This window comes from Triticum aestivum, chromosome 7A, assembly GCF_018294505.1.
Source record: "Triticum aestivum cultivar Chinese Spring chromosome 7A, IWGSC CS RefSeq v2.1, whole genome shotgun sequence".
Classification (NCBI taxonomy): Eukaryota; Viridiplantae; Streptophyta; class Magnoliopsida; order Poales; family Poaceae; genus Triticum; species Triticum aestivum.
Window position 1 is genome coordinate 742,087,324 of NC_057812.1, and position 11,537 is coordinate 742,098,860.

General features: G+C 43.4%; 1 protein-coding gene across 1 annotated transcript; it reads left to right on the forward strand.

Annotated features, from left to right (window-relative positions):
- Positions 1 to 8,425: 8,425 nt before the first annotated feature.
- Positions 8,426 to 9,482, forward strand: LOC123147325 (uncharacterized). The gene is made up of 2 exons (XM_044566553.1): positions 8,426 to 8,715; positions 8,892 to 9,482. Exons 1-2 carry the CDS (start codon positions 8,550 to 8,552, stop codon positions 9,152 to 9,154), a joined length of 429 nt encoding a protein of 142 aa, XP_044422488.1. The 5' UTR covers positions 8,426 to 8,549; the 3' UTR covers positions 9,155 to 9,482.
- Positions 9,483 to 11,537: the final 2,055 nt, after the last annotated feature.

Genomic DNA, 11,537 nt, shown 5'->3' on the forward strand with positions numbered 1-11,537 from the left:
TTGGAGCTCTCCCGTTCAATTGAGGAGTTCGCCGGTTCTCGATTCCTCCTAGGTCAATGATTTCTCACGTAGCTCTCTCATTCAGTTGAGGTATTTAATTTTGGATTTGGTTCATGATTTTGACTAGATCAACAACTTCTCAAATTAATTGGAAACAACCATTCTGCAGAAACACATCTGTCCTTTACACCCTCCCAGCTAACAAAGAAGCGCCAACATGTGCACTGTAGCACTAATATAGTACATGCGTCCACCAACGTAGAATTTTTTTTCCACGTATGGGTTGATTGGCAGATATCATAAAATCATACTGCCAAAAAGCACATCAAAACATTGTATTATGAAAACTAGCACATATGCCCGTGCGTTGCAACGGGAGAAAAAAATTATGCATTTAAAGTTAGTGAGGATTATATGTGCAAGCAAAACCTTGTCTGCACGTGAAAAGGGAACATTTAGCTTCCCGGTTTTGCCGGGTGTGAAGTAATCAATTCATTATCTTTCCATTCATTGATCGAGGGCATTTAAGAGTTTTGTTACGTCATCGTACGCCACAGAAGGCCCATGAATTATTCAATCTACTTTTCCTTTCAGTCGAGGGGATTTTAAGATATGAAGTTTCTGAATATTGTAGGAAACATGAACCATTATTTAAATCCTGAATATTTTTTTAAATTATGTACACTTCTAGAAAAATGTGAACAAAATTAGAAACAGGATCACCTTTTAAAATTCATAAATATTTTTTGACAACAGCAACTTTTTTTTAAAAACATGAAAGTTATTTGAATTTGTGAACATTTTTTTAGAACGGGAACATGTGTTGTAAATTCACAACATTTCCAAAAATGTGCGTCTTTTAACATTATTTGTAATTGTCAAAATTGCACTAAAATAGAATACTGTACGAATTTTGAGCATTTTTTAAAATGCCTTTTTATTTTTAGAAATCTCAAATAATTTTTAAAAACAATAAAATCTTTTGAAAAAATGGGAAACATTTTTGAAGTTCCGAATATTTTTAAACATAGCAACAAAATTTTGGAATTCTGAACATTTTCTATAATTTTTTTTTATTCTGAACGTTTTCTGAGAATTTTGAATTTATGAAATAAATTCTATAAGAAAAATAAAGTTAGAATTGTAAAAAGTGATAAGAGAAGGAGAATAAAAATAGAAGTAAAAACAGAAACAAAGAAAAATGAGCCAGCCCATTATTAGTTGTTCTGTGCGAAGCTCCGACTATTTTTCGCTCTGCCCGAAAAATAGAATTTTCCCATCTGTGTGGGCAGAAAAATAAGTCAGCTGGCTTCGCTGGGCCACAGTGGGCAGCCCACACTACGAAATTCTGGAAATACTTTTTTTTCTTCTAGCGGATGAATGCATAAGAATTACGTAACACATAAGAATTTAGTACCACCTCGGATAGAAAAAAACATTTTTCGTGGTGAACAGATGAAAAATTTGGCGAAAGCTAAAATAGTATGCATTTAAAGTATGTGAGAATTATATGTGCAAGCAAAACTCTTTGTGCATATGAAAAAGGAATATATAGCCTCTCGGTTTCGCCGCGTGTGAAGGGATCCATCCGCTATTTGCCCATCGTTGATCGGGGGCATTTAAGAGTTTAGTTACATCATCGTAAGTCAAAGAAGGCCTATGAGTTATTCAATCAACTCTTTCAATCCTTTCAATCGAGGGGATTTTAAGGTATGACGTTTATGAATATTCTAGGAAACGTGAACAATTTTTTAAATCCTAAACAATTTTTTGCTGAAAATTATGTACACTTTCGAAAAAACACAAAAATACTTAAGGGAACATCGTTTAAAATCCATCAACTTTTTCTGAAAACACCAACTTTTTATAAAAACATTAACATTATTTGAATTTGTGAACATTTTTTTAAAACGGGAACATGTGTTGAAAATTCATAAGATTTTAGAAAATGTGTATCTTTCATACATGAGCATTATTTTTGAATTTTGAAAATTTAAATAAAGCATGAATAGTTTTCAACTTTGGAGCATTTTTTTGAAATGCTATTTTCTTTTTAGAAATCTCGAACAATATTGAAAAACAATAAAAAATTTAAAAAGCGGAAAACTTTTTCCAAGTTCCGAATATTTTTCAAAATAGCAACAAAATTTTCGAATTCTGAATATTTTCCCAAGTTTGTTTTTTTATTATAAACATTTTTTGAGAATTTTTAATTTACGAAATAAATTCAAGAAGAAAAATAAAGTTATAAGCGAAAAAAGAGATACGGAAAGGAGAATAAAAATAGAAGTAAAACACAGAAAAAAAGAATAAAGGGCCAGGCTATCATTGGTTGTCCTGTGCGAAACTCTGACTATTTGTTGCCCCGTGCGGAAAATAGAATCTTCCTAGTAGTGTGGGCAGTAAAATAAGTGGGCTTGGTTCGCTGGGCCACAATGCGCAGTCCATGTACGATAATTATTATTACAGCAGACAAACATATAAGAATGTAGTACCACGTCGAGTACAAAATTATTCTTTTCGGCGATGAATGGATGAAAAAATTGAAGAAATGCACCTTGCTTTATTAGTAGGTATAGATATAGAAATTTGAAGCATTTTTTCAAATGCCATTTTATTTTTAGAAATCTCGAACAATTTTGAAAAACAATAATAAAAAAAGTCAACTTTTTGCAAGCTCCGAATAGTTTTCAAAATAGCAAGAAAACTTTGGAATTCAGAATATTTTCCGAATTTTTATTTTAATCTGAACTTTTCTGAGAATTTCTGATTTGCAAAATAAATTGTAAAAGAAAAATAATCTTTGGAAGCAAAAAATGGGATAGTGAAATGAGAATAAAAATAAAAGTAAACACGGAAAATAAAAATAAAAATTGGCAAGTCCTGAGCGAACTCTTACTATTTGTCTCCCAGTGCGGAAAATAGAATTTTCCTACTTGCCTGAGCAGAAAAATAAGTGGGCTGGCTTAGCTGGGCCACAGTGGACGTCGCACGTATGAAAATTATTTTTCTAGCAGACCAACGCATAAGAATTTTGTACCACCTCGTGTGAAATAAATTTATTTCGACGGTGAACGAATGAAAAAATTGGCGAAACGCACATTGGTTTATTAGTAGGATAGAAGAAAAACACTTCACTATCTTCCCCACGTGTGAAACCAATTTTGATCACTTTGAAATCCGAACAACATAAAAGGCGCAGCAAAGTGCGCCTAATCCTTTCACTACCTCTCTCTCAGTTTACAGGGCGTGCACGTATCTCTAGGTCGTCAATTTGACCAACCTAATACAAGTCATATATTACAAAAAATATACCAACGTAAACTTCAGAGTTTCTACTTTTTGTGTTATATAGTTTGTATTAGGGTGATAAAATTGGCAACCTAGGTATACGCACAGGACTTGTAAACTGAAATGGAGGTAGTAGTAAAGAGTAAGTCGTCTATCCAATAGACTACTTCATTGAAAAACAATTGGCTAAATATACAACACGAGTTCCATATAATTTGAATACATATTATAGATGTATATGAACTAAATTCAGACATAGGGGTATAAATACGTACCAAGCCCACAGATGTCAAAAACTTGTAGGAGGTGTATGTACAATTAATTCTGAAAAAGTAAGTAGTTATGAACCAAATTAAGCGCGTCTTTTCCATTCATAAACTAAACATTAGTTGGTGTTCACGTACTATTACTTGATCAATCGGCAGCTGATAACAAACTGACGGTAAACGCATTTATAAAGATGCGATCGACGATGATGAATGTCCTATAGAATGCAATTGTAGCTAAACACGGTTAATTAAGCTAGCAGAGGTTCTCTGAAAAATATGGTAGTGGCTGCAGCTATGTCCTGCGCACGTATTTGATTAGCTAACCTCTATCAGACGTTACCTAGCTAGTCTTGTGAAGCTACATATGACGGAGAGGAGAGGAGACGGGCTGCGTGTGCCATATCAGTCCAGCACAGAGCGGTGACGTGGAATTTAGATCCGCATCCAAATGGTGAACTAGTTATCGACACTTATGATAAAAATGTTCAGTTAAGATAGACAGCTGGACGAATCATTGCATGTACTCCCTTCTTTTCGGTTTATAAAGCTTATCTCATTTTTTTGTTTTCCCATATTTAAAGGCCTCATTTCCATCTCCTATTGAGATTCTGAGGCGCATTAAATATTTGCATACAAAAATTAAAGAGGAACTCACCAATGCATGTAATGTTCGTACTTATCTAGTGGCCAAGTATGAATGCACTGCAATTAATTCAAATTAATTCATTAGTTTAATTTGGGAGTTTTGTAAAGTACGAGATACATTCCTCCACTCATCATCTGCCTTCATTGATGAGATTTCAGCTTTGAGCACTATAAACCGGAAAGGCGGGAGTAACTGAGTTGACTCTAGATATTCATATGATACGAGATGCCAGCAGCATCAACATATGTATAAGCACGACTACTTCTTTGATTATTACTCCCTCCATCTCAAAATAATTGTCTTAATCTTGGTACAACTTTGTGTTAAAACTAGTACAAAGTTGAGACACTTATTTTGGGATGGAGGGAGTAATATGTTGTGCATACCAGAACAACTATATTATTACAAGAATATTGGCATATTAATATTGCATTCCCTCATGTATAAAAATGCACTTTTTCAAATAAATTAAATAAATGATTTAGCTTGACAAGACAGAGTGTTCACACGTATGGCTAGAAGTCGCATGTTGGCCTGTAATACGACAAGGTGATTTTACTGTGTTGGAAAGACACTATGCAAAACTGTCATCCCTGCTGCAGCTTTATGGCCGGAAGGTTTTACCGAAGTTCGAAATGCACTTGTCAAAGAAATTAAACTGAGTTTTGAATAGAGGTTGAGAGGGACTAAAATACTCCTCTCCTCAACCTGAGTTTTTACAGCTGCTTTGTTCTTTGTTGCTTAGTAAGCATGACTTGACAAAGTCTACATCAATGGCTAAAAGTCACATCCTCATCTCTAACAAGACAAGGTTTCAGTTCAGCTGGTGTGATTTGAATTGAACCCACACGGAATAACATGCAGAGATTAAATAATTAAGATCCATAATCAACATCACTAACCTTAGATAGTGTATATGCATCATTAATTCCATGCTGTGTAAAAAAGAGATTAGGGTTCCTCTTGCCTCCCGCCGGCGCTGCCGCCGGTCCGCCTGGTGTCCAGTGGCCTCAATGGAGGCGTGGTGGATCCTAGCCCTTGCCGACGGGAGGGCTCCGTTTCTCGATGAGAGCTCTTTTACAGTACCCCTAAATGATTATGAGCCCTCCATTTCTGTTAATCCAATGGACGATCTTAATTGGTACTCCGACAAGTGCACGAGAGAGTACCAACCAAAAAAACAAGGGAGTACCACAAGCTAAAGGGTAAAAATGTAATCTATAAGCAATTTGTTTAACTTAATTGTATTCTCATCTAAGTATGGCTGCTATGTAGTAGTACATAATAACCTTTCAACTTGATCGTGGTTAATTATTTTTGGAACCTATTCTTCACTGGGATAGACGCCGCGGGCGGCAGCTCCACGGTAGATGGTCACCAACCAGGGCCAAGAGGACCAGGGCGAGGCGGGATCACCAGGCTGGCCGGAGCTCATCATGCGGGCGTTGTCTAAGTGCTGGACGTTCATATGTGCGATTGATTTGGCCGATAAGGTTCAACATGAAAGGACGGGGAACTGGCTGCTTTGATCGTGGCAGGCCTAGTATCTGGCGAGGGTGATGAACGAGTTGCTTGCGAGCGATCCCTCTTACATGCATTCCATCACAATGTTAATTCTTGTTTTAATTGCCTGTGTACATGCACGATTTTTGCGTGATTTCCAGAATTTGTAGCCAAGGCCTGTTTGCTTGATACCTCCCGTGCAATGAAAATCAGATCCGTCCATTGATTGATAGAATTTGCCATCCTTGTTCGATTTGAGAGACCAATCTTCGTTGTTATCTATTCATTGACGGTGCTTTGTGAAAGAGAGCAGGCGGCAATGCCGCCATCTTCAACACCACGTAGGAAGCCGTGCGCGAGGGATAACATTGGTGGCGGCGTGTAACTGATAGGCCGATAAACACTCACGTTACCAAACTGTTTTTAGGAGATTGGATCGGAAAGAAATCGGTTAAGACGATGAGAAAAATGACTAGACTACCCTTTTAAGTGTATGGTCAGATTTTAGTGGCACTCCATCACTTCTTAAGGGAGTACCAGGTACCATAAAAGTTCTCGATGATGTATCTTCAAGTTCCATTAGGCTTTGTATCCTACTCAGGAGGACGAGATGGCGGCGGCACCCTAAAGATGAAATAAAGTTCTCCCTGCCTAGCCCCCAACCTGGTGGTGCGTCTAGCATCGTCGCTGGGCGTGTTGAGATGTGCCTCTGGTGGATCTGTCTTTGGTGGATCTTTTCTTCGTCCGTTATGTTCGTGTGTATTCAGGTTGGATCCTTCTGATTCAAGTTATTTTTCATCGGCGGCAGTTCCTGTTCTAGTGTGCTGGACCTGTTGGGCCTTAGCACGACGACTTCCTGACTGTCTACTACAACAAATTTCGCCTGGCTCCGGCAAGGGAGGGGCGATAACGGCAGCGCGTCTTCGTCGCTTCAGTGCTTGTAGTCGTCGCTAGATGGTCTACGGATCTGGATATAATTTTTATTATTTCTACTGTTCGTTATACTGCCATGATTGAAATGAATACATCAAAAGTTTTCTGGACAAAAAAAATAATTCCATGCTATCATGTGGATATGCACGATCGATGCCACTTGGAGGCGACTAATTAACAGCTAGTTAGCTAGGTATTAATTGTTTTCTGGACTAACATTAGGTACTTCTTTCATAATGCTAATCGCTCCAATTTCTTTTTAGGATGATAAATTCAAGCTTCATGTTTTTTCGTGAATACGCACTGCTTGCGTATCATTTCAGTGGTAGAAGGACTAGAATGAGTACAACAAGGGGTACAATACATGACACGAATGCAAGCTGACATGAACATGGTGCCCGGAGCAGAGAGCCAAAAAGGATGCTCAACCCGAATAGAGGATACAACTCAGCTAAACCTACCAAGACCGAACCAAGTGCGGCAAAATCAAACCGGCAATAAGTCCAACATCGGCAAAGCCAACTCTGGGGACACCACGAGCGGGCAAGGTAGCGCCTTCAAGAAGGAAGGCAGCACCGAGACGCCGTCGCCATCCGGCCCGGAGGATCCAGACCTAGGGTTTCCCCATAGCTCGAAGAGGGGCGCAACTAAAGGCCATGTCAGCGCCTCCAAGAAGGAAAATGACACCCACAGGCGTCATCGCTACCAACACTGACAAGCCGAGCAGTTGTTTCTCCTTTGTCTGAGGCTGAGCCATCCCATAGCCGCAGAATCTGAAATCGATGATGAGGAGGCAACGCTTGTCGGAACCGCCATGTCAGAAGGGGGTTGGTGTGGCTGCACCTTCCATCGGAGGGTGGAACCACCTCCGAACCCACGAGCATTAAAGTGGGCAAAAGGGGGATGCTTTGAGGTATACATGGTAGGGCCGGCGGTGAAGCAAAAATCACCAAGAGGGCGAGGCTATGGTGGCCTGCAACACCGGGAAGCTAGGACTGGAGGGACGCAGATCCGAGTTGTTGTGGCCGTAGCCCTCGGGACATCAACGAACCATGCGAGCTAGAAGGAACGCAATTGCTGGTTGCGGAGGCCGATGCCCCCCGGCAGAGGACACCAGCAGCCCAGGGACATCGAAGAACGCGGGTCCGAGGCAGCCGGGGCCGCAGCAGCGCCAACAAGGACCCCGACGCGAGGCTGCCCGCGCCTATCACTACCGATGTTTCCTCATTACCGCCATGCAAGAGCCTTTATCGACGACTTGAGGCGGTGGAAAAGCCGTCGGAGGAGGGAGACTGCATGAGGTAGGGCCGCTTATGCCCCTATAGCCAGACATCACCTACACCTGACCACAGCAAGCAGCACCACCACCAGCATGCTAGGCTGTGCTGCCAGCAGGGGAAGGGATGGCCGCGACCATGACACGCCAGATCCACCGCCGGACAAGCAGGAGGAGGGCGGCAGCTTGGAGGAGGGCAAAGAGAGCCTTGATTTAGTGGTTGGGAATGCGGTTGTGCAGCCTAACGGCCCGAGTTCAATTCCTAGAATTGACAAGTGACGCACAGGGGGTTTCTCCCATTTATTGAGAATCAAGCTTGGTGTTGGTGAAACCACTCATCAAGAAATATCTTGATACTCATTTAAAAAATTATGAGGATCATGTTTATCTTGGTACTCATACTAAAATGAATGTATGCATCCCTAGTTGGTGCAGAGGTCGGGAAGTGAATATATCTCCCATTTTAAAAGACCCCCCCCCCCATCATTTGAAGAGCCGCCACCCCCGCATGGCTGCCGCACCGGGCGACTCGGGCAGGCTGCTACCCTAGCCGCCGCCGAGCCCTGATCTACTTCCTCCGCTCCTCTTGTCGCAGCCGCGTGACACTGCCGGGCTAAGCCCGGGGCAGATCATGGTGGCGGGGGTCTCTCCTTCTCTCCCGTGTCTTGGCGTACGGTGGGGCCCCTGGCATGTGGAGGAGCGGCTGGTCGGGTCCCGTGGGGCGGCGCTCAGCCTTGCCTCATGGTGGCGGCGGGTGGCGCTGCGGCAGGACGTATCTTGGATTAGCAGCAGCAGCGGTATGGAGGGCCTGATGGATGGATCAGTTGTATGTGTAATTAAACAGGAGAGATGGTGACTTGCACCTTTTCAATGCATTTTTTACTTCACTTCATAATTTGTCCTATAATTTTTATATGTACACTTTTCACCGGACGGAGGGAGTACATCACAAATCATGAATACATTGGTGCAGGATGGATGCGCTCCTCTGCACTGCGCAAATGGGTGGTGGGCAAGACGCTGGCCCCCGTTGCTGATGGCGTGCTGGAGGCTTGGGGTGCCACCAAGGACTTGGATCTCAACATCAAGGCATTGAGGTTGGAGCTGCTGCTCGTCCAGGCCAGCCTTGAAACCGCCAGGCGCAAGCAGGTCGATGGCCCGGCCATCCAGGAGCTATTGGGGAAGCTGCGAGACTCCGCGCTCTCTGCAGAGGACTTGTTGGATGAGCTGGACTAATCCCTAGCGGGACGGAGCGAGTCCCCTCGAGAGAGTTCTCGTTGAGAGTCGTAGCGAGGTCACCTGATCCCGCCCGATCCCCAATCTCCGACGGCGGCGATGCTGGCCGAAAGAGAGACGGGAGAGGTGTGTGGAGCTTTGTATATAATCCAGCTAGTTCTTGGTTGAGTCTTCCCATAGTGGAGTCTGGCGTTATGCCGTGGCAGAGCGCGCGGTGGCTAGCAGTGGCGTTCATCGTGGTTGTGGCACGCGAGGTGCTGCATGCAATCGGAGAGAGTGACACCGGCGACTCCTTCAATAAGCTCATTGTCTTCCCTGTGTTGGTAGAGGCCCGACTGCTTGTCTCCTTCCTTTGTTTCCGCCATGGAGACGAATGGAGCGAGGATGAGAAGCAGCGAACTAGATTGCGCGGTTAGGGTCAGAGCTCATTCTTAGTGGCTTATACATCAGGGCTTCGGCGCCAGCATCAGCGGTCGGCTGCCGGCCCTCGTCTCGCCATTGACCTTGCTAGCCAAAGGGCGGCCGTCTATCTTCCTCCCGACCTGGAGCCTTGAAGGTAGGCAGTTCATATCTGGTTTGGAGTCCCCAGCTTCTTTTGATGGTAGCGGATGGAGCGGCCGCGGAGATCCTTTGTATCACCGTTTAAAAATTTATGCAGGTTCTGGGTCCTTGGGGACCGATCTCTCGTTCCAAAAGTTAAAAAATAAGCCGCCACCGACAGGATTTGTGCTGCAGGCGTTGTTTCCGCTGCAGCCTGTTTCGCCGATTGGGTTCGCTTCAAGTCCCGAAGATTGGAAAGCAATCGATCAGGCCAGCTGGTACTGCCTCCGCGTGAAGGCCGCAGCAATCATCGAATAGTACTTCCACTAGTAACTTCGTCACAGCGTTAATACTTGCTAGTAGCACTACTAGTTCCACGTGAAGCCATCTGCAAGTTCAGTTTTTCTTTGTCCCCGGTTGCTGCGGGCACACAGGAAGCTACGAAGTGCTACTTATGTTATTTTGTTTGATCAGCATATTAATTCTGTTCAGTATTTTTCTATGGACTTGAACTACTTTATGCACAGATTATCTATATGACATCTATGAAGTACGATCTTCCCTGATACAAAGTTTACCCTATAGCAAGTCAATTTGCGAGCGTTCACTAACAGAATCTGTACTTTTGCCCGAGGCCCTTTAGAGGAATATATAATTCTCTGGCGGACAAACTTTTCACCCTAAGGAAAATATCGTATTTTACTTTAGGTGCTTGTATTCCTCACAGGAAAATATCTTTTCCTGTGTGGTTCAGCCCATGGGAGAATTATTTCAGGGCCACTACCGCATTGCGCGACCGCGAAACGGGCGTTCCGGTGAAAAATCGTTGGTCGCGCGAATTTTTTCATCTGGCGCTTCACGCGGAACTTTCTCGCACCAACTTCTTTTTAGAAGGAAAAAGCCTCAGAGAGATGAAACAAAAACTCTAGAACATATCCCAACTTCCTACCCATCCCATCTGCTCCATGGCCGCTGCACTCCTCCGCAGAGGATACCGCCCTCCTCCACAAATAAACCGTTCAAGCGCCGCTAGCCTTTTACTCCTCCGACCTCCATCGCCAGTTGTCTCTCACCTCCGCCACCGCCGCCCGGGTCAACCACCGTCCACCACCGCCGCCAGCCTATCCCTACCGATCTCCACCATCGCTTGCCAGCAACTCCATCTGCTGCCGCATACCACCTCCCTAGGCCACCCACCCCAACACGGCCGCTTATACGCGTTGAGCACGCCCCGTGCTCCCTACTCCAGATCTGGGTAAGTCTGTCGTCGCACATCTAGCAAGCCGCCGCCGCCTTCTCTGACGTTTATCCAAGCCAGTTGATCTGTTTTGCTGTGGTAAGTCACAAACATGGTCAACCAGAAAAAGTAGCTGTGTAGATTCTAGATTTGGACATCAGGATCCTGATTTCCTTCTTTTGCTGGCACATTGGTGAAAATATTAGCCTTATGAGTGGAAAAATAAGGGGAACTTTCCATCTGTTTTCTGTGTGTTCATTTATTGAATTTTCAATTTTCTAGAAAGAGTTTTGCTATCTCACGTATCTCAAAATTTTAGGAACTACGGTTGGGTGTGTACAATTTTGCTCACGTTGGTTGATGTCATTGAAAAAACAGAAAGGGGTCTTGTATCATTGCTAGATCCACTCCTCATCTCCTCATTTCAGCAGTTAGATCCACTCTCCTCCCCTCCCCTTCTTCCCCTTCCCTGCCTATACTTTTCCTTGGTCATGTACTCCTTCCCTTCACTCCTCTTCACAGCAAGCAAGCTTTGTACTCTTCCTTGCGTGAGAAGTGTGGTTTGATTGAGAATTTGCAACACCTATTTAAACTAGATGTGTTGTA

Excerpts from the sequence above, each read along its gene's own strand:
- LOC123147325 (XM_044566553.1), top strand. The coding sequence starts at position 8,550 with ATGGTGGCGGGGGTCTCTCCTTCTCTCCCGTGTCTTGGCGTACGGTGG. Across the intron at positions 8,716-8,891 it reads TTGGATTAGCAGCAGCAGCG|GATGGATGCGCTCCTCTGCA; the intron begins GTATGGAGGGCC and ends ACATTGGTGCAG.